General features: G+C 49.3%; 1 protein-coding gene across 5 annotated transcripts in view; it reads right to left on the bottom strand.

Moving 5' to 3' along the window:
* LOC144672688 (bromodomain adjacent to zinc finger domain protein 2A-like) overlaps positions 1-23,484 on the bottom strand; it is a 131,889-nt gene that overhangs the window by 8,397 nt on the left and 100,008 nt on the right. For all 5 annotated transcript variants that reach the window (XM_078534593.1, XM_078534589.1, XM_078534590.1 and 2 more), the window contains 8 exons: positions 21,596-21,812; positions 10,966-11,121; positions 9,590-9,747; positions 7,681-7,970; positions 7,149-7,284; positions 6,238-6,384; positions 3,467-3,696; positions 2,739-2,882 (listed from right to left, as the gene is read on the bottom strand). In XM_078534593.1, coding sequence (XP_078390719.1) covers positions 2,739-2,882; positions 3,467-3,696; positions 6,238-6,384; positions 7,149-7,284; positions 7,681-7,970; positions 9,590-9,747; positions 10,966-11,121; positions 21,596-21,812 — 1,478 coding nt within the window. The remainder of the gene's footprint in view (positions 1-2,738; positions 2,883-3,466; positions 3,697-6,237; positions 6,385-7,148; positions 7,285-7,680; positions 7,971-9,589; positions 9,748-10,965; positions 11,122-21,595; positions 21,813-23,484) is intronic.

Genomic DNA, 23,484 nt, shown 5'->3' with positions numbered 1-23,484 from the left:
CTGATACACAGGCTGGTCCCCACTGATACACAGGCTGGTCCCCACTGACAAACAGGCTGGTCCCCAATGATACACAGGCTGGTCCACACCAACACACAGGCTGCTCCACACCGACACACAGGCTGTTCCCCACTGACACACAGGCTGGTCCACACTGACACACAGGCTGGTACCCACTGACACACAGGCTGGTCCCCACTGACACACAGGCTGGTCCACACTCATACACAGACTGGTACCCACTGATACACAGGCTGGTACCCACTGACAAACAGGCTGGTCCCCACTGATACACAGGCTGGTCCCCACTGACGCACAGGCTGGTCCACACCGACACACAGGCCGGTCCCCACTGATACACAGGCTGGTCCCCACTGACACACAGGCTGGTCCACACTGACACACAGGCTGGTCCACACCGACACACAGGCTGGTCCCCACTGACACACAGGCTGGTACCCACTGATACACAGGCTGGTACCCACTGACACACAGGCTGGTACCCACTGATACACAGGCTGGTCCCCACTGATACACAGGCTGGTCCCCACTGACAAACAGGCTGGTCCCCAATGATACACAGGCTGGTCCACACCGACACACAGGCTGCTCCACACTGACACACAGGCTGTTCCCCACTGACACACAGGCTGGTCCACACTGACACACAGGCTGATCCCCACTCATACACATGCTAGTCCCCACTGACAAACAGGTTGGTTCACACTGACACACAGGCTGGTGCACAGTGACTCACAGGATGGTCCACATTGATTCACATGCCGTTCCCCACTGAAGTTACCTTTCCCATTCATGAGCTTGTAGTTATTGAAAAATGTTGGAGAAAAATCATTTGATTAAAGAAGCTGATCCCTTTCCTGTCCACACATGGGAGTTAAAATCATGAACAGCAACCAACAATCCCAGTCATATTGATGTCAATCATCTTGGAAACATATGCGACAGACTTTTTGAACACTTTTTTTTATCCTGTCTTGTACAGCAAGAGTTTATATAGAAGTGCTGAAAGATGTCATTCCAGAGATTCCTGTTTCACTTTTCTCACAGTCCACTTACTCTCAAAGTGGCTACTTCTAACTCAATGGGGGAGAAAACTTGATTCTGTCTTTAGAGTATTTGTCAGACTTTAACTTCACAGTCAAGGATGGGTGCAGGGTGGTGTAGATTTTCACTGGGTCACCTGTTTATATGTTATACCCAGGGATGTAGAGGACACTCAGCAAGTGTTAGTGCAGGAGATTAATTTCCCTTTTTAAAACAGTGTTTCACATGGGGCCTGTCAGATTATCCAATCCTGGGCTCTCCTGTTCCTTCACTGTCGCTGGGTCAAAATCCTGGAATTCCCTCCCTAACAGCACTGTGGGTGTACCTACACCACATGGGACTGCAGCGGTTCAAGAAGGCAGCTCACCACCACCTTCTCAAGGGCAATTAGGGATGGGCAACAAATGCTGAACTAGCCACGACACCCACATCCTATGAAAGAATTAAAAACGCACAGTGTGGTGCTGAGTCATTTAAGCCAGAAGTGTCCCACTTGACAGGCCCCTGTCTCTAACAGAGGTTAAAGAAAGAGACCTGCATTTATATGGAGCTTTTCATGACCACCAGTCATCTCAAAACGCTTTTCAGCTAATGAAGTACTTTTTGAAGTGTAGTCGCTGTTTAATGAAGGAAATGTGGCAACCATTTTGCGCATAGCAAACTCCCACAAACAACAAGGTCATAATGACCAGATTGTTTTAGTGAGGTTGATCGAAGGATAAATATTGGCCAGGACATCAGGGAGAACTCCACTGCTCTTCTCTGAAATAGTGCGAGATCTTTTACATGTACCCAAGCATGGCAGATTGGACCTCAGTTTAACATTTCATCTCAAAGACAGCACCTCCAGCAGTGCAGCACTCCCTCAGTACTTGAATTTTGTGCTCAAGCCCTGCAGTGGGACTTGTGATTCAGAGGCAAGAGTGCTACCCACTGAACCACAGCTGACACTTGAGAGGTGTCAGCTGTGGTTCAGTGTTTGTGGGAGTTTGCTATGCGCAAAATGGTTGCCACATTTCCTTCATTAAACAGCGACTACACTTCAAAAAGTACTTCATTAGCTGAAAAGCGTTTTGAGATGACTGGTGGTCATGAAAAGCTCCATATAAATGCAGGTCTCTTTCTTTAACCTCTGTTAGAGACAGGGGCCTGTCAAGTGGGACACTTCTGGCTTAAATGACTCAGCACCACACTGTGCGTTTTTAATTCTTTCATAGGATGTGGGTGTCGTGGCTAGTTCAGCATTTGTTGCCCATCCCTAATTGCCCTTGAGAAGGTGGTGGTGAGCTGCCTTCTTGAACCGCTGCAGTCCCATGTGGTGTAGGTACACCCACAGTGCTGTTAGGGAGGGAATTCCAGGATTTTGACCCAGCGACAGTGAAGGAACAGGAGAGCCCAGGATTGGATAATCTGACAGGCCCCATGTGAAACACTGTTTTAAAAAGGGAAATTAATCTCCTGCACTAACACTTGCTGAGTGTAAAACTTTCCATGTGCTCATTAAGAAGGCCCATCCTATCAGTGGGTAACAACTCAGGAAACCCTCTTATCCATCGACTGTAATGATCAGGTCCACTTGGAGCATACCTTGCTCCTGTTAACCCCCACCCAGAATCTATTATATTTGACTGCTTCTCCCTTTAACCTTCAACTATCACTGTGATGATACTTACTTTCCACTAATCAGCTTTCCCCTGATGGTCGAAAAGTCCATGGGTCTTTTGATGATCTTCCTGTAGCCAGGCACCAGCCGTGGGTTCACAGGATGCAGGAAGGGCCAGGCATCCTCGTGAGCTTCCATTTCCATGAGGATAACCCTGCGGAGAACAATTCTCAGCATTAGACTCAAATCGTGCAGTCGGATTTGTCCCAGACTAGACATAGGATTACAGAGTATGACAACGAGAGGCAGGCATACAAAAGTCAATTATAAAGAGATATTGGCAGGGGCCTGCTAGTCCATGACTTTTGTAAACCCTTGACAAAGATCAGCACCTGAAATGATCAGTTCGATCCTGATCTGTGCTGATCACAAATGGTGGCAGTTACACCTGGCCTCAGTGTTAGGAAAGGGGTAGGAGAATAAAAATCAGCCACAGTTCCCACTGCTGATCAATGGCTGGTGGCAGATGGGACGTGGTGATGATGTCTCCCACAGTTCAATAGGCCAGTGACATTCATTGTCTAAGCTCATGCATGAAGAATAACCACTAAAGTAAGGCAATGGAGGGTATCTGGTGCTGTAGAATTGCAGAACAGAAAGACAACACCTTCAGGAGAGGAGAAAAACTCAAGAAAATCAACATTCTTTCACTGACATCCCAGAACAGAAATATGGAATTAGTTAAAACATCAGCAATGAAACAGCCTTGTACAGGGACTAAGCTCTCCTGGCTCTTACTCGCATAGCATGAGGTCACTGGATTGGTCTCTGGTTGATATTTTCTTCCTCTTGGCAGCCGGTGATCCCCCTCGCATTGGACACTTTCTTCTTCGTTTTTTCATGTATTTTCTGGGACAGTGTGGGTCAAAATACTCAAAGTCACTGGCTTTGTTTGCAAAATGCCTTCTATCTCTTCTCCGTTTGCTTTGTCTCTGGGGTGCTCCACTCCTGACAGACTGGCTGCTCGCCTGGAAATAGAAACACGGCTGGTCACAGTGCCCCCACAGCCCCATTTCAGTGTCCCCTCTGCCCATTACAGTGTCCCCTCTGCCTGTTAGTGTCCCCACAGCCCCACTACAATGTCTTCACAGCCCGTTCCAGTAACTCCGCAGCCCATTACAGTGTCTCCACTGCCTGTTACACTGTCCTCTTTGTCCATTACAGTGTCCCCTCTGCCCAGTAAAATGTCTCCTCAGCCTGTCACAATGTCCCCTCAGCTTGTTGCAGTTTCTCCACAGCCCATTACTGTGTCCCCTCAGCCCCGTTACAATGTTCCCACAGCCAATAACAGTGTCTCCACAGCCCGTTACACTGTCCTCACAGTCAGTTACGGTGTCTCCTCAGCCCATTACAGTATCTCCTCAGCCCATTACAGTGTCCTCTCAGCCCATCACAGTGTCCCCTCAGTCTGTCACAGTGCCTCCACAGCTTATTACAGAGTCCCCTCAGCCCATCACAGTCTCTCCACAGCCCATTACAGTGTCCCCTCAGCCCATCAGTGTCTCCACAGCCCATTACCGTATCTCAACCCATCACAGTGTCTCCACAGCCCATTACAGTGTCTCCTTGGCCCGTCACAGTGTCCCCTCAGCCCATCACAATGTCCCCACAGCCTGTTACAGTGTACCCATAGCCCATTACAGTGTCCCCACAGCCCATTACAGCATCCCCTCAGCCCGTTACAATGTCTCCATGGCTTGTCAACAGTGTCCCCTCAGCCCATCAGTGTCTCCACAGCCCATTACAGTGTCCCCTCAGCCCGTTACAGTGTCCCCTCAGCCCGTCACAGTGTCTCCACAGCCCATTACAGTGTCCCTTCAGCCCATTACAGTGTCTCCACAGCCCATTACAGTGTCCCCTCAGCCCATCACAGTGTCTCCACAGCCCATCACAGTGTCTCCACAGCCCATTACAGTGTCTCCACAGCCCATTACAGTGTCTCCACAGCCCTTTACAATGTCTCCACAGCCCAATACAGTGTCCCCTCAGCCCGTCACAATGTCTCCACAGCCCATTACAGTGTCTCCACAGCCCATTAGTGTCCCCTCAGCATATTGCAGTGTCTCCACAGCCCATTACAGAGTCCCCTCAGCCCGTCACAATGTCTCCACAGCCCGTCAGTGTCTCCACAGCCCATTACAGTGTCCCCTCAGCCTGTCAGTGTCTCCACAGCCTATTGCAATGTCTCCACAGCCCATCACAGTCTCTCCACAGCCCATTACAGTGTCCCCTCAGCCCGTCAGTGTCTCCACAGCCCATTACAGTGTCCCCTCAGCCCGTCACAATGTCTCCACAGCACATTACAGTGTCTCCACAGCCCATTACAGTGTCCCCTCAGCCCGTCAGTGTCTCCACAGCCCATTACAGTGTCCCCTCAGCCCGTCAGTGTCTCCACAGCCCATTACAGTGTCCCCTCAGCCCGTCACAATGTCTCCACAGCCCATTACAGTGTCTCCACAGCCCATTACAGTGTCTCCACAGCCCGTCAGTGTCTCCACAGCCCATTACAGTGTCTCCACAGCCCATTACAGTGTCTCCACAGCCCGTCAGTGTCTCCACAGCCCATTACAGTGTCCCCTCAGCCTGTCACAGTGTCTCCACAGCCAGTTACACTGTCTCCATGGCCCAGAGGAGATTAACAAGGATCTTGCCAGGACTGGAAAAGTGCAGCTATGAGGAAAGATTGGATAGGCTGGAACAGGGGAGGCTGAGGGGAGATTTGAATGAGGTGTATAAGGTTGTGAGGGGCTTGGATAGAGTAGATGGGAAGACCTATTTCTCTGAGCTGAGAGGTCAGTGACTAGGTGGCATAGATTTAAAGTGATTGGTAGAAGGATTATTTTTGAAAATTCATTCATTGGGTGTGGGCGTCACTGGCTAAGCCAGCACTTATTGAGAGGTGGTGGTGAGCTGCCTTCTCGAACCACTGCAGTCCATGTGGTGTAGGTACACCCACAGTGCTGTTAGGGAGGGAGTTCCAGGATTTTTGACCCAGCGACAGTGAAGGAACGGCGATATTTCCAAGTCAGGATGGTGAGTGACTCGGAAGGGAACTTCCAGGTGGTGGTGTTCCCATGTGTCTGCTGCCCTTGTCCTTCTAGATGGTCGTGATTAGAGGGAAGATGAGGAAAAACATTTTCACCCAGAGGGCTGTGGAGGTCTGGAACTCACTGCCTGAAAGGGTAGGAGAGGCAGAAACCCTCATCTCATTTAAAAGATGCCTGAAGTACCGTAACCTCCAGGGCTATGGACCAAGTGCTAGAAAATGGGATTAGGCTGAGTGGCTCATTTTTCAACCAGTGCAGACATGATGGGCAGCCTGGCCTCCTTCTGTGCTGTGAATTTTTCTACATTTAAAAAAAAATTCTAAATATCTGATAAAGAAGAATGTGTAAGGATGTGAGGGGAGGTCAGGGGAGTGTCAGTACTGAAGGAATTTACTAAAAGACAGTGTCTGACCCTGAGAACCGATTCAGAATCTCAATCCCGTCAAACTGTAAGCTCCTTACCGCGGCAGTGCAGATAGGACAGAACCAGTCTCCCTCTGGGATTTCAACAATCTTGGGCTTGAGGCAGTAGGTGTGGCATCCTTGATCACAGTTGTCACACAACAGCAAAAACTCATCTTTGTCCCCCTTTCGACAGATCTGACATGACTGCAAAATAAAGTCAGGAAAGGACAGTGACTGAGTTTCTCTGCTTAAATCCAGTCATGAATGCAGCCTCAACACAAGGTATTAGTGTTGGACGGAAGCAGGATCAGGTGCAGTTTTAATGCCCCTGCCCCCCACCTCCCCCAATCAGAACCAGCACTCGATATCCAAAGTCACATACAATAATGGTTCAGTGAAGGTGTGCCTGTGGAACAGTACTCCAGCCTTTAGCAGAAGAGGCAACAGTAAACCCTGACTAAACATACCCGTTTCTCAACTGGCAACACAATGTGAGAATCCATTTCCTGTACTGGGTGGTTAGGTGACCACTCAGATTCACAACAGCAGTGACCATATGGAGAACATGGACTCACTGCCTAGAGACAGTGATGGGACCCCGGACAGCCACAAATACCCAGTGTGCGAGTCATCTATTAGCCATAGCTGAAGGGGGTGCTGTTTGGAGTTGTGCCCCTGAAGGGGGTGTGGGGGGAGGGATAGCAGGAAAAGACCATGTGATTTGTTGTTGGCAGAGGCCTAGAAACAGGTTGCCAGCCCATATGAACAAAAGATGTAAGTTAGAGAGACAGAGCTGGAGAATGCTAGATGGGTAAGTATATGTTGCTAGTGGACAACGGAGTAAATGAATAGAGACAGACATGCAAGTGACAAAGAGTTAGAGACAGATGGCAAGACAGATGCAATAGAAAGTCATTAGATTGATATCATAAGCGGCAATTACTACAAGACTGAAGCGTCACACTTACCACTTTCATGATAGATTTCTCCCAGGCAATGGCCCTCTCAAGTTGTTGAATGCACATGAATACCTGAGCAGCGTTTGTACATTTCAGTAAAGTTTCGCGCCACACACTCAGTCCAGGAGAGATATGACCTTCATTACTGTGTGAAAGTCACAAAGAAAACCACTCAGGACAGTGTTCACTGAATGCTGCTCACAATGCTGCCATTGCCACAGAACAAATCCAAAGAACAACAGGTGACAGAGGTTGATGATCTCCCCTCCAAGGACATTATTATACAACCTCCACACCTCTCCAATAATAACACCAGACAGAAGACAAGCTCTGAACCTCCTCTGGGAAGTAAAAGGAAAATCCAGGCCAGAGATTCAGCAATTTTTTTGAACTATCCAAACAACCTGAGGTACTTGTTATCTTACATTTAAAAGGTGAGAAACTGCCAGCCAGTGTGCCATACACACTGGCAACACGTACTCAGGAATTTTAGGCTAGAATGTAACTACATATTGTGATAAATATTGACAATGTAAATTACCTGTGCTGTTTAGCATCATTAACGCCCTCCGCAGGAGCAGCACTCACTGTCCCTACATTCTCCAATTTCCCTGAGACTGGGATGCACAGTGGTTCTTTCAGATATCGTCGCTCTACATTTAACTCTAATGTTGCCAAGCGTGTCACAGCCAAATCCAGGGGGTTGTTATTCCGCCGCATTAACTCCATCTCCTCCTCATCTTTCACTTTCCCATCGCCTGAGATGAGCCACTGCTGATCAAAATACACCAGGTCGTCTCGAGTGGAGTCAGTGTCTGGACTGGTCCAGCCCTGTGCAAATCAAAGGCATCGCTCACTGCTCATGTAGAAATGCAAGGAAGGTCAGTGAATGTGTTATGGGGATAGTGCAATCTAATAACATTGCGTTCTGCAAGAACAAAGCTTGAAACGTTCACAGTACCTGATCCATGGCATCATGTTCCAGTTATATATGCATTACAATCAGTGCTTGGGGAACTGATGGTGCAAACCTCTGTCCTATTAGCCCTTTAATGTGAAAGAGCATTGGTCTCCTTGGGCCTCATAACAGACGCCTCCATATTTTTTCTACACACTCCATTTCACCATGTCAAAGGAGTGACGGACTCTCAGAGTCCTGCAATCATCAGCATTACCTACTCATACTAATTCTTTCTCAGGATCTCTAAACTGTGGAACACTTCACCTCTCTCAGTCTTCCCTACAATCACAAGCTCTTAAAATTCACACTGGTGTCCCTACTGACCTTATCTTCTGTTTTATCAATAGGACACTGCAGGCCTTGACTCTTCAACTATGATATAAAGACTTGACTTTTCAACCATGACAGCAAGGGCCTTGTCTTTTCAGCAGGATTTATCAGTAACAAATTATTGTTTGGCTGTTGAAGCTGGTTGCTTCGCCTTTACTGTGCACAACCTCCTGGTAGAGTGTGGTTGAACCCAAACTTCCTGCAGCTTAGCACTGTCAAGATTGAAGTCATCTTGTTCAAGCTCCACCAGAAACTCTGCACCTCAGCCCCTGATTCCATTTCCTTTCCTGGATTCTCACTCAAGCTCAATCTAACAGTGCACAATCTGGGTGTCCTGTTTCACCATGAGCTGAGCCATGTCCTGTCCAATATCAATATTGTCTGCCTCTTAGACAACGGCCACCTTTTTCCCATCTCACTGTCACTAAAACCATCATTCATGCCATTATGACCATCACACTCAACAGCCCTTGCCCTCTGTCCTCCCACCTACTCTACTCAACTCATGCAGAACACCACCAACCCCATTCTATCCTGCACCATTCATCTATCATGCTGATCACTGCTCACCTTCATTTCTCAGTATGTTGACTTCAAACCTGTAAGCCTTGTCTACAATTCCTTCACAACCTCACGTCACCCCACCTTCTGCAACCTCTTCCAGTTCTACCTCCCTGCTTACGCCCTCTCTATGTAATCCTCCCTCCCTTCCATCAGGGTAGATCCTTCAGCCATCTTATCCCTGCACTCTGGAACTCATTCCACCCCCCCACCCCGCCCCTGCCAAACCCATCCACATTGGTACGCCTCTAGCTCGCCTTCAAAATGCTTTTTAAAATCTTCCCGTGACAATGCTGTTGGCCATCTCCCTCACTGCCCTCTTACTGCTGCTGAGGTCTGACCCTAAAGGACTGTTAAAAGATGCAAATTAACTGCGAGTTGTTGCGTGGGGAACATGTAACTTCAAAACTGGAAAAGGGAATTCAGAATTACATAATGCTTTAATTATCGCTCTGTCCTCGTATGGCAGCAAGTCTTTAATTTCATACACTGAAGGACATGGTAGGTCAGTTTCAGGCAGTGTGTGTGATTATTCAGTTTGCTCAGGGGCACAGTATATTCACTCAATGATGCCCAGTGCCTGTCAGCACTTTCTCACCTTCACTTGCAGACTTGCAGATATCACTCTCTGCTCCAGTGCCTCAAGGTAGCGCAGGGCTGCGAGGTCAACTGGAAATGCCCACTTCTCTGGCTTCCACTTCTCCACCATTTCCTTGGTAACAGACTGCTCCTTGTCATTATTGCGAAAGATGGAATCTGAGAAAGGAGAGAAAATCAGGGACATAAATATGAAGTTAAACAGATCTTAAATGGGGCTGCTATTGGACTCAACACCCGTGTGTTAGTAAGGAGGAAGAATCAGTTCAGCGTCTAGTTTCTGATTGCGACTCAGTAATCCCTCCCCAGTCAAATAGGCTGCCAACATTCATTGTCCAGGTTTGCATTTGAACAATACCAACTAGGTGAGACAATTGGCAGCTAGGGAACTGTAGCCTGTAATAGCCAGCACCTTTGGAAAACAAGATATTAAAAGAACTGCATAGAGAGAGCTTGCAAACAATATTTTTTTTCATTCATGGGATGTGTGTGTCGCTGGCTGGGTCAGCAATTACTGCCCATCCTTGAGAAGTTGGTGGTTAGCTGCCTTCTTGAACCGCTGCAGTCCATGTGGTGTAGGTACACCCACAGCGCTGTTAGGGAGGGAGTTCCAGGATTTTGACCCAGCGACAGTGAAGAAACGGCAATATATTTCCAAGTCAGGATGGTGAGTGGCTTGGAGGGGAACTTCCAGGTGGTGGTGTTCCCATGTGTCTGCTGCCCTTGTCCTTCTAGATTGTAGAGGTCGTGGGTTTGGAAGATGCTGCCTAAGGAGCCTTGGTGAGTTGCTGCAGTGCATCTTGTAGATGGTACACACTGCTGCCACTGTGCGTCAGTGATGGAGGGAGTGAATGTTTGTGGATGTGGTGACAATCAAAAGGGCTGCTTTGTCCTGGACGGTGTCAAGCTTCTTGAGTGTTGTTGGAACCGCACTCATCCAGGCAAGTGGAGAGTATTCCATCGCACTCCTGACTTGTGCCTTGTAGATGGTGGACAGGCTTTGGGGAGTCAGGAGGTGAGTTACTCACCGCAGAATTCCCAGCCTCTGACCTGCTCTTGTAGCCACAGTATTTATATGGCTGGTCCAGTTCAGTTTCTGGTCAATGGCAACCCCCAGGATGTTGATAGTGGGGAATTCAGTGATGGTAATGCCATTGAATGTCAAGGGGCGATGGTTAGATTCTCTCTTGTTGGAGATGGTCATTACCTGACACTTGTGTTGCACGAATATTGATACATCAGCTTACCAAGTACGAAAATGTAAAACTTGCCCTCAACAAAATGGCACCCACTATCATCACGGCACACCTCTCTGTTTTACACAAATACCAAACACAACAGGACCTTGACAATCCTATCAAGCAGTTAAAACCCCACCTGTTTTCTCTCTCATACAAGCTTGACTGACATAGTCCATGTGTTTGAGGAGTTGTTTGTGTAAGGCCTTTTCCCGTACCCCCCGCGGATGAAGTGCTTTGAGCAGACAGTTTAGCTGCTCCAGGTTGTCAATGTGCCACCAGTCTTTCTGCATCTCTACAAAAGAAAAAAAACACACATAATTAGTGAATGATTGGAGCTGCAGATCTGAGCTCCTCTAATAGTGGGAACAACAATGAAATGGTGCTCTTTAATCTTAATGCATCCATGTACTGTTTAAACTAAATTAATACTACTGTATTGCTAACTTTCCAAATCTAATGTATGTGAAGTTAAACCGTCTTCAGTCCAGCTTTCTGTAACATCCAACATGGCTGACAGGCTTCAATCCATCTATGTGATGTCTTTAGAAAATGGTGTAAAGTGTGAACTTATGCTGAGTAAAAAAGAAATTGCATTTCTATGAGGCCTTTCACAACCACTCGGGATGTTCCAAAACACTTTACAGCCAATAAAATACTTTTTACAGTGACTGTTATGTAGTAAATGTGGCAGCCAATTTGCGCACAGCAAGCTCCCGCAAATGTGAGAATGACCAGATAATCTGTTCTTGAGATGTTGACTGAGGGATACATATTGGCCAGGACCCTGGGGATGACTCCCCTGAAAAAATGCCATAGGATCTTTTAGGTTCACCTGAGAGAATAGACAGGGCCTCAGTTTAACGCCACAAACAAAAAACAGCACCTTGACAGTGCAGCGTTCCCTCAGTACTGCACTGGAGTGTCAGCCTGAAGTTTTGTGTTCAAGTTCTGGGGTGCTAACCATTAAACCATTGCTGACACCTTAAAGGAGGAGGAGTTGATGAATAGTTTGATTGGTGGCTTTCACAACTAAACAAACATGTGAAGGCCCCTACTAAAATCCCACATTAGCACTCTATAGAATATTTTTGTAATAGTGTATTTTGTTACATATAAACATTGTATTGCTGCCTGGCTATGCAATTCTGGCATCAAAGACAATTTGAGCTTAAAGGATAACCCTTTGGTTGCAGAAGAGATTAACCTGCAGTCATACGATCACAGAATGATGCAGCAGAGAAAGAGGCCATTCGACCCATTGTGCCTGTGCTGGCTCTTTGAAAGAGCTATCCAATTAGTCCCCACTCCCCCTGTTCTTTCCCCTGCAAAATTTGCCCCTTTTAAGTATTTATCCAATTCACTTTTTCAGTGTAGGTGGAGTTTTGGAGAGACTTTTAAAAACAAAAGGCTATTTTTGCTGGAGAAAAGTGATCATAACTTTAATGGACTTTTGATGTTATACATAAAGGAAAGTATTTTGCCTAGTTTTAGTCCTGAAACTGATGCTTCTGTGTGTTGCTAAAATTAGAAATAAAAACCATATGAAGTTTAGCTTGTAATTACATTGCTCAGTATGGTGCCAATTTGGTTACTGAAGACTTATTGTTGTAGACAATTACTGCATTTGGCTTCATTGTTCATTGCATAGCCTTTGCAAGGGAATTATTGTATGACAGTCGAAAGAGAAAATTATTCTCTAAAAAGCCAAAGGTATAACAAATAGCTTAGTTTTACAGCACCAGCAGATCTGGTGCCATAAAAGAGCTGCAATAACAATGGTGTCCAATAGAGAGAGCTCTAACAACAGGTATTGAGAGTGACCACAGAGTTGGGCTTGGCATAAACCATTAAGTTTGTCTATTTTTGAGAATGAAGCAAAAGCATTTCAAGCAAAGCAGGCTAAAGAAATGATTCCATATCATTAATTTCTTGTACAAAATTCTGTTCTACCATCTGCAAATTTACAGGGACACTGAAAAGTGAAAACATATTTTTCAGATATATATTTATGTAATGTATACTGACTGAACACATGGAAATGCTTGCAGTGAGTCAAAGGCTATGCTGTTACATAACAGAGGTGTTAGCCACAAAGTGTGGAGGAAAATGTGACACAATCCATATGCGTTAGTTGTGGCTCAGTGGGTAGCACTCTAACCTCTGAGACAATAGGCTGTGGATTCAAGGCCCACTCTAGAGCACAAAATCCAGTGCAGGGCCAAGGGAGTGCTGCATTGTCAAGGGTGCTGTTTTTCAGGTGAGATGCTAAACTCCTACCTGACCTTTCAGGTGGATGTAAACGATCCTGTGCCTTGAAGAAGAATAAGGGAGTTTTCCATAGTGTCTTGGGACAATACTTATCCTTCAAAAATCACTAAAATGGGTTGGTCTTTATCACATTGCTTATTGTGGGACCTTGCTGTGTGTAAATTGGCTGCCATGTTTCCTGCATTACAAAAAGCACTTCATTGGTTGTAAAGTGCACTGGGATATCTTGAGATCATGAAAGAGCAAAAGAAATAGGAGCAAGAATATTCAAAACGATCATGGCTGATCTACCTCAGCTTCACCTTCCCACACTATTCCCCTATCCCTTAATTTCCTTTGCATCCAAAAATCTAGCAATTTGCGTCTTGCAAATAATTAATGACTCAGTATCTATAGCCCTCTGGAGTAGAGGATTCCAAAGATTCACAGCCCTTTGTGTGAAGAAATTTCTCTTCATCTCAGTCCTAAATTGCCAACCCCTTATTCTAAAACTGTGACCTTTAGTTCTAGACCAGGCTTGTCCAGCCATTGTGACCCGCGAAGTCCCTTTATGTGGCCCCAGGAGCCAATATACAAAATGTCGGTAAGACAGGTAAGTAACATTCAAGATGTTGAAGCTCGGGGAGTGAATGTGGGGCGGTGCCGGAACCCGGGGAGTGAATGTGGGGCGGTGCCGGAACCCGGGGAGTGAATGTGGGGCGGTGCCGGAACCCGGGGAGTGAATGTGGGGCGGTGCCGGAACCCGGGGAGTGAATGTGGGGCGGTGCCGGAGCCCGGGGAGTGAATGTGGGGCGGTGCCGGAACCCGGGGAGTGAATGTGGGGCGGTGTCGGAACCCGGGGAGTGAATGTGGGGCGGTGCCGGAGCCCGGGGAGTGAATGTGGGGCGGTGCCGGAGCCCGGGGAGTGAATGTGGGGCGGTGCCGGAGCCCGGGGAGTGAATGTGGGGCGGTGCCGGAGCCCGGGGAGTGAATGTGGGGCGGTGCCGGAGCCCGGGGAGTGAATGTGGGGCGGTGCCGGAGCACGGGGAGTGGGAGTGCGTGAGAGCAGGAGAGAAGGGGAGTGTGTGCGTGAGAGAAGGGGAGAGTGTGCGTGAGAGAGGGAGAGAGAGTGTGCGTGAGAGAGGGAGAGAGTGTGAGTGTGTGCGGGACAGAGGGAGAGAGTGTGCGGGAGAGAGGGAGAGAGTGTGCGGGAGAGAGGGAGAGAGTGTGCGGGAGAGAGGGAGTGAGTGTGCGGGAGCGAGGGAGAGAGAGTGTGCGGGAGAGAGGGAGAGAGTGTGCGGGAGAGAGGGAGAGAGTGTGCGGGAGAGAGGGAGAGAGTGTGCGGGAGAGAGGGAGAGAGAGTGTGCGGGAGAGAGGGAGAGAGAGTGTGCGGGAGAGAGGGAGAGAGAGTGTGCGGGAGAGAGGAGAGAGAGTGTGCGGGAGAGAGGGAGAGAGAGTGTGCGGGAGAGAGGGAGAGAGAGTGTGCGGGAGAGAGGGAGAGAGAGTGTGCGGGAGAGAGGGAGAGAGAGTGTGCGGGAGAGAGGGAGAGAGAGTGTGCGGGAGAGAGGGAGAGAGAGTGTGCGGGAGAGAGGGAGAGAGAGTGTGCGGGAGAGAGGGAGAGAGAGTGTGCGGGAGAGAGGGAGAGAGAGTGTGCGGAGAGAGGGATAGAGAGTGTGCGGGAGAGAGGGGATAGAGAGTGTGCGGGAGAGAGGGAGAGAGAGTGTGCGGAGAGAGAGGGAGAGAGAGTGTGCGGGAGAGAGGGAGAGAGAGTGTGCGGGAGAGAGGGAGAGAGAGTGTGCGGGAGAGAGGGAGAGAGTGAGTGTGTGCGCGAGAGAGGGAGAGAGAGTGTGCGGGAGAGCGGGAGAGAGTGGTGCGGAGAGCGGGAGAGAGAGTGTGCGGGAGAGAGGGAGAGAGAGTGTGCGGGAGAGAGGGAGAGAGAGTGTGCGGGAGAGAGGGAGAGAGTGAGTGTGTACGCGAGAGAGGGAGAGAGTGTGTGAGGGAGAGAGTGTGCGTGAGAGGGGGAGAGAGAGGGAAAGAGTGTGTGAGGAAGAGAGTGTGCTTGAGAGAGGGAGAGAGTGTGCGTGAGAGAGGGAGAGAGTGTGCGTGAGAGAGGGAGAGAGTGTGCGTGAGAGTGTGTGCATGTGAGAAGAACAGAGCGTGAGTGTGTGCGCGCGTGAGAGAGAGAGTGTGAGTGTGCGTGAGAGAGGGAGAGAGTGTGTGAGAGGGAGAGTGTGAGTGTGTATGCGATGGAGGGAGAGAGTGTAAGTGTGTGTGAGAGGGAGAGAGTGTGAGTGTGTGAGAGAGGGAGTGCGTGAGAGAGGGAGTGCGTGAGAGAGGGACAGAGCGTGAGTGTGTGCGCGCGTGAGAGAGAGAGTGTGAGTGTGCGTAGAGAGGGAGAGAGTGTGTGAGAGGGAGAGTGTGAGTGTGTATGCAATGGAGGGAGAGAGTGTAAGTGTGTGTGAGAGGGAGAGAGTGTGAGTGCGTGAGAGAGGGAGTGCGTGAGAGAGGGAGTGCGTGAGAGAGGGAGTGCGTGAGAGAGGGAGTGCGTGAGAGAGGGAGTGCGTGAGAGAGGGAGAAAGTGTGTGTGAGCGTGTGAGAGAGTGGGAGAGAGTGTGTGTGTAGAGATTGGGAGAGAGTATGTGTGAGTGCGGGAAAGAGGGAGAGAGTGTGCGTGAGTGCAGGAGAGAGGGAGTGCGCGTGAGAGAGGGAGGGAATCTGCGTGGGTGCGTGACAGAGGGAGAGAGTGTGCGTGAGGGCATAAGAGAGGGAGAGAGCGTGCGTGAGAGAGGGAGAGAGCATGTGTGAGTGAGGGAGTGTGCGTGAGAGAGGGAGGGAGTGTGCGTGAGAGAGGGAGGGAGTGTGAGGGAGAGAGAGTATGCGTGAGTGTGTGAGAGAGTGCGCGTGAGAGAGGGAGGAAGTGTGCGTGAGAGAGGGGAGAGAGCGTGCGTGAGAGCATAAGAGAGGGAGAGAGCGTGCGTGAGAGGGGGAGAGAGAGGGAAAGAGCATGTGAGGAAGAGAGTGTGCTTGAGAGAGGGAGAGAGTGTGCGTGAGAGAGGGAGAGAGTGTGCATGAGAGTGTGCGCGTAAGAGGGACAGAGTGTGAGTGTGTATACGCGTGATAGAGAGTGTGAGTGTGAGTGTGCGTGAGAGAGGGAGAGTGTGTGTCAGGGAGAGAGTCTGTGAGAGTGGGAGAGTGTGAGTGTGTATGCGGTGGAGGGAGAGAGTGTGAGTGTGTGTGTGAGAGGGAGAGAGAGTGTGTGTGAGAGAGGGAGTGTGTGAGAGAGGGAGAAAGTGTGTGTGAGCATGTGAGAGAGTGGGAGAGAGTGTGTGTAGAGAGTGGGAGAGAGTGTGTGAATGCGTGAGTGAGGGAGAGTGTGTGCGTGAGGGAGGGAGTGTGCGAGAGAGGGAGGGAGTGCGCGTGAGAGAGGGAGGGAGTGTGCGTGAGAGAGGGAGAGAGAGTGTGCGTGAGTGTGTGAGAGTGCGCGTGAGAGAGGGAGGGAGTGCGTGAGAGGAGAGAGCGTGTGTGAGAGCATAAGAGAGGGAGAGAGCATGCGTGAGAGAGGGAGAGAGCATGCGTGAGAGAGGGAGAGAGTGTGTGTGAGAGAGGGAGAGAGTGTGGGCGTGTGTGCGAGAGAGGGAGAGAGTGTAGGTGTGTGTGTAAGAGATGGAGAGAGTTTGAGTGTGAGAGGGAGAGAGTTTGCGTGAGAGAGGGAGAGAGTGTGCGTGAGAGAGGGAGAGAGTTTGCGTGAGAGCATAAGAGAGGAAGAGAGCGTGCGTGAGAGAGGAGAGAGCATGCGTGAGAGAGGGAGTGTGCGTGAGAGAGGGAGAGAGTTTGCGTGAGAGCATAAGAGAGGAAGAGAGCGTGCGTGAGAGAGGGAGAGAGCATGCGTGAGAGAGGGAGTGTGCGTGAGAGAGGGAGAGAGTATGCGTGAGAGAGGGAGTGTGCGTGAGAGAGGGAGAGAGTATGCGTGAGAGAGTGTGCATGAGAGAGGGAGAGTGTGCGTGAGAGAGGGAGAGAGTGTGAGTGTGTGCGCGAGAGAGGGAGTGTGCGTGAGTGAGGGAGAGAGTGTGCGTGAGAGAGGGAGAGAGTGTGTGAGGGACAGAGTGTGAGTGTGTGTGCGAGAGAGGGAGAGACTGTGAGTGTGAGAGAGAGAGAGTATATGATGGAGAGAGTGTGAGTGTGTGTGCGAGAGGGAGAGTGCGTGAGGAAGAGTATGTGAGAGAGGGAGAGAGTGTGGGTGTGTGTGCGAGAGAGGGAGAGAGTGTAGGTGTGAGTGCAAGAGATGGAGAGAGTGAGTTTGAGTGTGAGAGGGAGAGCATTTGAGTGTGAGAGGGAGAGAGTTTGCGTGAGAGAGGGAGAGAATGTTAGTGTGTGCACGAGAGAGGGAGAAAGTGTGAGTGTGTGTGTGTGAGAGGGAGGGAGTGTGTGTGTGTGTGAGAGGGAGAGAGTGTGTGAGGGAGAGAGTGCGCGTGAGTGCAAGAGAGAGGGAGAGAGTGTGTATAAGTGCGTGAGAGCGGGAGAGAGTGTTCATCAGAGAGGGAGATAGTGTGCATGAGAGAGTGTGAATGTGTGCGCGTGAGAGGGAGAGTGTGTGCATGAGAGAGGAAGAGAGTGCGTGAGAGAGGGTGCGTGAGAGAGGGTGCGTGTGTGTGCGAGAGACGGAGAGAGAGTATGTATGTGTGTGTGTGATAGAGGGAAAGAGTGTGAGTCTGTGTGAGAGTGGGAGAGAGCGTGAGAGGGAGAGAGTGTGAGTTTGTGTGAGAGAGAGGGAGAGAGTGTGTGAGAGAAGGAGAGAGTTTGAGTGCGTGTGCAAGAGAGGGAGAAAGTGTGAGTGTGTGTGCGATAGAGGGAGAGAGTGTGAATGTGTGTGCGAGAGAGGGAGAGTGTGAGTGTGTGTGCGAGAGAGGGAGAGTGTGTGAGTGTGAGAGGAGAGAGTGTGAGTGTGTGTGCGAGAGAGGGAGAGAGTATGTGAGAGAGAAAGTGCGAGGGAGGGAGAGAGAGGGTGTGTGTGCGAGAGAGGGGAGAGTGTGAGCGTGTGTGCGAGAGAGGGAGAGAGTGTGAGCGTGTGTGCGAGAGAGGGAGAGTGTGAGCGTGTGCGCGAGAGAGGGAGTGTGAGCGTGTGTGTGAGAGAGGGAGAGAGTGTGAGTGTGTGTACGAGAGAGGGAGAGAGTGTGTGTGTGCAATAGAGGGAGAGAGTGTGCGAGAGAGGGAGTGTGAGTGTGGGAGAGGGAGAGAGTGTGAGTGTGTGCGATAGAGGGAGAGAGTGTGCAAGAGAGGGAGTGTGAGTGTGTGAGAGGGAGAGGGAGAGAGTGTGAGTGTGTGCGAGAGGGGGAAAATGTGTGAGAGAGTGTGAGAGAGAGAGTGTGAGGGAGAGAGTGTGTGTATGAGAGAGGGAGAGAGTGTGTGAGGGAGAGAGTGTGTGAGAGGGAGAGTGTAAGTGTGCGCGCGATAGAGGGTGAGAGTATGAGTGTGTGTGAGAGAGGGAGAGAGTGTGAGTGTGTGGGCTAGAGATGGAGAGAGTGTGAATGTGTGCGCAAGAGAGGGAGAGAGTGTGTGTAAGAGAGGGAGAGTGTGTGAGGGAGAGATTGTGTGAGAGAGGGAGAGTGTGTGTGCAAGTGAGGGAGAGAGTGTGTGAGAGGGAGAGAGTGTGTGAGAGAAGGAGAGAGTGTGAGTTTGTGTGTGAGAGAGGGAGAGAGTGTGAGTTTGTGTGTGAGAGAGGGCGAGAGTGTGAGTTTGTGGGCGAGAGAGGGAGAGAGCGTGAGTGTGTGTGAGAGAGGGAGAGTGTGTGTGAGTGAGAGAGAGGGAGTGTTTGAGGGAGAGAATGTGAAAGAGAGGGAGTGTGTGAGAGAGTGTGCGAGAGGGGAGAGAGTGTGAGTGTGTGCGAGCGAGGGAGAGTGTGAGTGTGAGAGAGGGAGAGAGTGTGTGAGAGAGGGAGAGTGTGTGAGAGAGGGAGAGAGTGTGTGAGAAAGGGAGAGTGTGAGTGTGTGTGTGAGAGAGGGAGTGTGTGAGAGAGGGAGAAAGTGTGTGTGAGCATGTGAGAGAGGGAGAGAGTGTGTGCGAGAGATGGAGAGAGTGTGTGAGAGAGGGAGAGAGTGTGTGAGAGATGGAGAGAGTGTGTGAGAAAGGGAGAGTGTGAGTGTGTGTGTGAGAGAGGGAGAAAGTGTGTGTGAGCATGTGAGAGAGGGAGAGAGTGTGTGCGAGAGAGGGAGAGAGTGTGTGCGAGAGAGGGAGAGAGAGTGTAAGAGAGAGAGTGTGTGAGAGAGGGAGAGAGTGTGTGAGAGTGTGTGCAAGAGGAGAGAGTGTGAGTGTCTGTGCGAGAAAGGGAGAGTGTGTGAGTGTGTGCGAGAGTGGGAGAGAGTGTGTGCGAGAGAGGGAGAGAGTGTGTGTGAGAGGGAGTATGTGCAAGAGAGGGAGACAGTGTGTGCGAGAGAGGGAGAGAGTGTGTGTGTGAGAGAGGGAGAGAGTATGTGTGTGTGCGAGAGAGGGAGAGAGTGTGAGTGAGAGAGGGAGTGTGTGTGTGTGAGAGAAGGAGAGAGTGTGTGTATGAGATAGAGGAGAGCAGGAGAGGGTGTGTTGTGGGGAGAGGGTGTATGTGTTGGGGGGAGATGTGTGTGTAGAGGGGAGAGGGTGTCTGTGTGTGTCTGTGTCTGTGTGAGTGTGTGTGTGTGGGGGGCTCGGGATTCTCAGTCACCCTCATCCCACACACTGGGCAGAATTTTTTGTCCTGTGGGTGGGCTTGCGCCCGACCCGATTGGGAGTAAAATAGTGCGCCAAGTTGTCGGATGAATGTCCCGACGTCATCGCGCAGTCTCGCGACCTTTCAGTCAGTGGGCGCACACGAGAGGCAGCAGTGTGCCCGCCGACAATTAAGAGGCCTATTGAGACCCTTAAACAAGTAATTAATTTGTATTTTTCGCTGCCCCGTCAACCGTTCGGTTGGTAGGCGGGTGAATCGGCCAGGCAGACTATGCATTTTTACTGAAACGTCATCCACAGGTGAGATGAGGTTTCCAACGGTTAATAAAAAAATAGAAAAATTCTTTAACATAATTTTTAACATGTCCCTCTTCATGTGACTGAATCAATGTAATGTTTATTTTTCATTTTAAAATTCTTCAGCTGCCTAAGGCAGCTCTGTGCCTTCAGGGAGCTTTCAGTGTGCACGTGCTGGCTTCAGTGCTCGCGCTCCTCCCGCCCCTACCCTGGCAGCGCTGAGGCTGTTATCGCGTGTTTCACGCTGGCTGGCCGTTAATTGGACAGTCCCCGGGCCCGCCTGCCCGACAAGGGGAAATCCTGCCCACTAACACATACTGTCACCAACTGTCACAGCGGGTGAGGGTGAGTGAGTAAACACCCTGAGACTAGGAGTGAGCCAGACACACACACTCACCCTCTTACAGTCTAATGGTAGTTTTTATTAATTGCTCATTTTTAAAAAATATAAATTTATTGCTTTGATGTTGCTTTATTTTTTGCTCAGCAGGTTGTTTATTTTCTTCATACTTAACTTTTTTTGAAATTAATGTATTTTTCTGAAATCTGCTTATTGGCCCCTTGAGTGAGAAAAAAATGGAAATAGACTCTCCAGCCCATTCCACTCAATCTCTCATAGGACAGTCCTCTCATCCCAGGAATCCATCAAGTGAAACTTCATTGCGTTCCCTCCAAGGCAAATATATCCTTCCTTTGGTAGAGACCAAAATTGTACACAGTTGTGCTCTCACCAAAGAGTGATGCAAAATTAACCCCTATTATACTGTATAGACTCATTAAGCCCTAGGATGTAGCTTAATAGCAGCATAATTCCCTTATTACTTCTCTGGTTAATAACTGTTTTATTCTATAGCCTCTTAGTTCTTTGTGTGATTTTCTAACTGTCATGTTAAGTGAAACCACGATATATTTTAATCAAATATAATGATTGATTGGAAATGAGTAAAAGGCTGTAATTTAATGTCACAAGTTTTCTATAAAGCAATCGACAGCTGTTCTCACTATTTTGCTTACCATTTAAACACCTCTAGTTCTAGACTGGATGTTAATTTAAAGCATAACTACTCTTCATTCACAAATAGAACGACAGAGTGGGTTGAGTTGAAGAATGAGGATATTGTAGGGTGTTGATGGCATGTGGAGCAAGTGGGTAATATTGAGGTTTTCAAGAGGTAAATAGATTTAAACAAAGATTAAATTTATGGCTAATAGAGATATTTGTAAATTGTGGAAATCTGTAGCTTATATAAACCCCTGGAGTCACCTGTGAGAGACACATTTTCTCATAAAATGGCCATGCAGTTTTTCCCAAGGTTGCTGGAGTGCTCCTTATGGCTTTTTTTAATCTTAGTTTTTTTGGTAGCCGGTTTCAAGGGTGGGCGTTAGAACAAGGCCTACAGGCCCAATGCTCTACACAAGCACCACTCCTTACTGGGAGCACTCCATCTGCGAATTAGCCCCTGAGCAATGCAAACCCCCAACCCTAATATAACAAAGTAACATTCAATTTAGTGTGAGCATCTCACCTGCTGGAATAGGTTTCAGTTGCCGCTGATTAATCTCTTTCTGCAATTTTGATGGTCGCCCACGGCGCCTAGGTATTCGTGGCAACGGGCATTCATTCTGAGGAGCACCGTCACAATGATGAGACTTGACCTTCGCTTTGGTCGCAGTGGAGCCGGCTTCAACAGATGCTGCATTTGGGGTCTTGTAAGGAGTAGTGGCATCCATTGAGTCTGTGGACTGCTCATCAAACGGAACGTCCATACATGGCAAAACAGAAAGAAGAGGAGAATGAAGAGAGTGGTGAGCAAAGCTTGCATGTACCTGACTGTAAAGCTAGTCTGGACTATTGCACAGGCCCCAAGAGGCGAAGCCACCAGAATACTTTGAATTTCATTTTAGAAACATCTATTAAGAAAGAGTAAAAGACTTCCCTGTGTGGCAGTATTGAGTGAAGGCACCAAGCAGTGTGGCACCAAGTTAGACAAACCAGAAGGGCTCCAGGTTCAGTTTCTGTTCTAGATTGAATTTCAGTCAACCAGCAGTTGAGGCCTCAGTGCTCTGGGCTGGGGAAATGAGAGACCACAGAAAGATACAGTGAACCCTGTTGGAAACACCTGCCATGGATTGGGAAGGTGGCATTCACTGGGCAACTAGGCATGGCTAGTAAATGGGATCTTGCCAGCATGGCTCATAGCTTTTGTAAAAAGTGAACATGGGTGTGAGTGGCTTTGGGCGGGGTGAGGGGGTTGGTGGGGAAGGACCGGATCAACTGCAACTGTGATTCTGGCCATGGTGTAGCAGTTTGCTGACACACATTGGCCGCACTGACACCTCAGGAGTGGGCACTTGGGTGAAGTCTGCATCTAGGAGCCATAGCAAAACTGGAGTCAAAGGGAATCAGGGGGAAAACCCTCCACTGGTTGGAGTCATTCCTAGCACAAAGGAAGATGATTGTGGTTGTTGGAGGTCAATTGCCTCAGTCCCAGGACATCACTGCAGGAGTTCCTCAGGGTTGTGTCCTAGGCCTGACCATCTTCAGCTGCTTCATCAATGACCTTCCCTCCATCATAAGGTCAGAAGAGGGGATTTTCACTGATGATTGCACAATGTTCAGCACCATTTGCAACTCCTCAGATACTGAAGCAGTCCATGTCCAAATGCAGCTAGACCTGGACAATATCCAGGCTTGGGCTGACAAGTGGCAAGTAACCTTTGCACCACACAACTGCTGGGCAATGACCATCTCCAACAAGAGAGAATCCAACCATCACCCCTTGACATTCAGTGGCATTACCATCACTGAATCCCCCACTATCAACATCCTGAGAGTTACCATTTACTAGAATCTGAACTGGACTAGCCATATAAATGCTGTGGCTAGAAGAGCAGGTCAGAGGCTGGGAATCATGTGACGAGTAACTCACCTCCTGACTCCCCAAAGCCTGTCCATCACCTACATGGCACAAGTCAGGAGTGTGAGGGAATACTCTCCACTTGCCTGGATGAGTGCAACTCCCACAACACTCAAGAAGCTTGACACCATCCAGGACAAAACAGCCCCGCTTGATTGGCACCCATTCCACAAACATTCACTCCCTCCATCACTGACGCAGTGGCAGCAGTGTGTGTACCATCTACAAGATGCACTGCAGGAACTCACCAAAGCTCCTTAGACAGCGCCGCCCAAACCCATTCTACCATCTAGAAGGACAAGGGCAGCAGATACATGGGAACACCACCACCTGGAAGGTCCCCTCCAAGCCATACACCATCCTGACTTGGAAATATATCGGCCATTCCTTCACTGTCGCTGGGTCAAAATCCTGGAACTCCCTCCCTAACAGCACTGTGGGTGTACCTACACCACACAGACTACTGCAGTTCAAGAAGGCAGCTCACCACCACCTTC

Source organism: Cetorhinus maximus, chromosome X (genome assembly GCF_964194155.1).
Source record: "Cetorhinus maximus chromosome X, sCetMax3.hap1.1, whole genome shotgun sequence".
NCBI classification, from domain to species: domain Eukaryota; kingdom Metazoa; phylum Chordata; class Chondrichthyes; order Lamniformes; family Cetorhinidae; genus Cetorhinus; species Cetorhinus maximus.
This window is presented reverse-complemented; position numbering and strand designations above follow the sequence as displayed.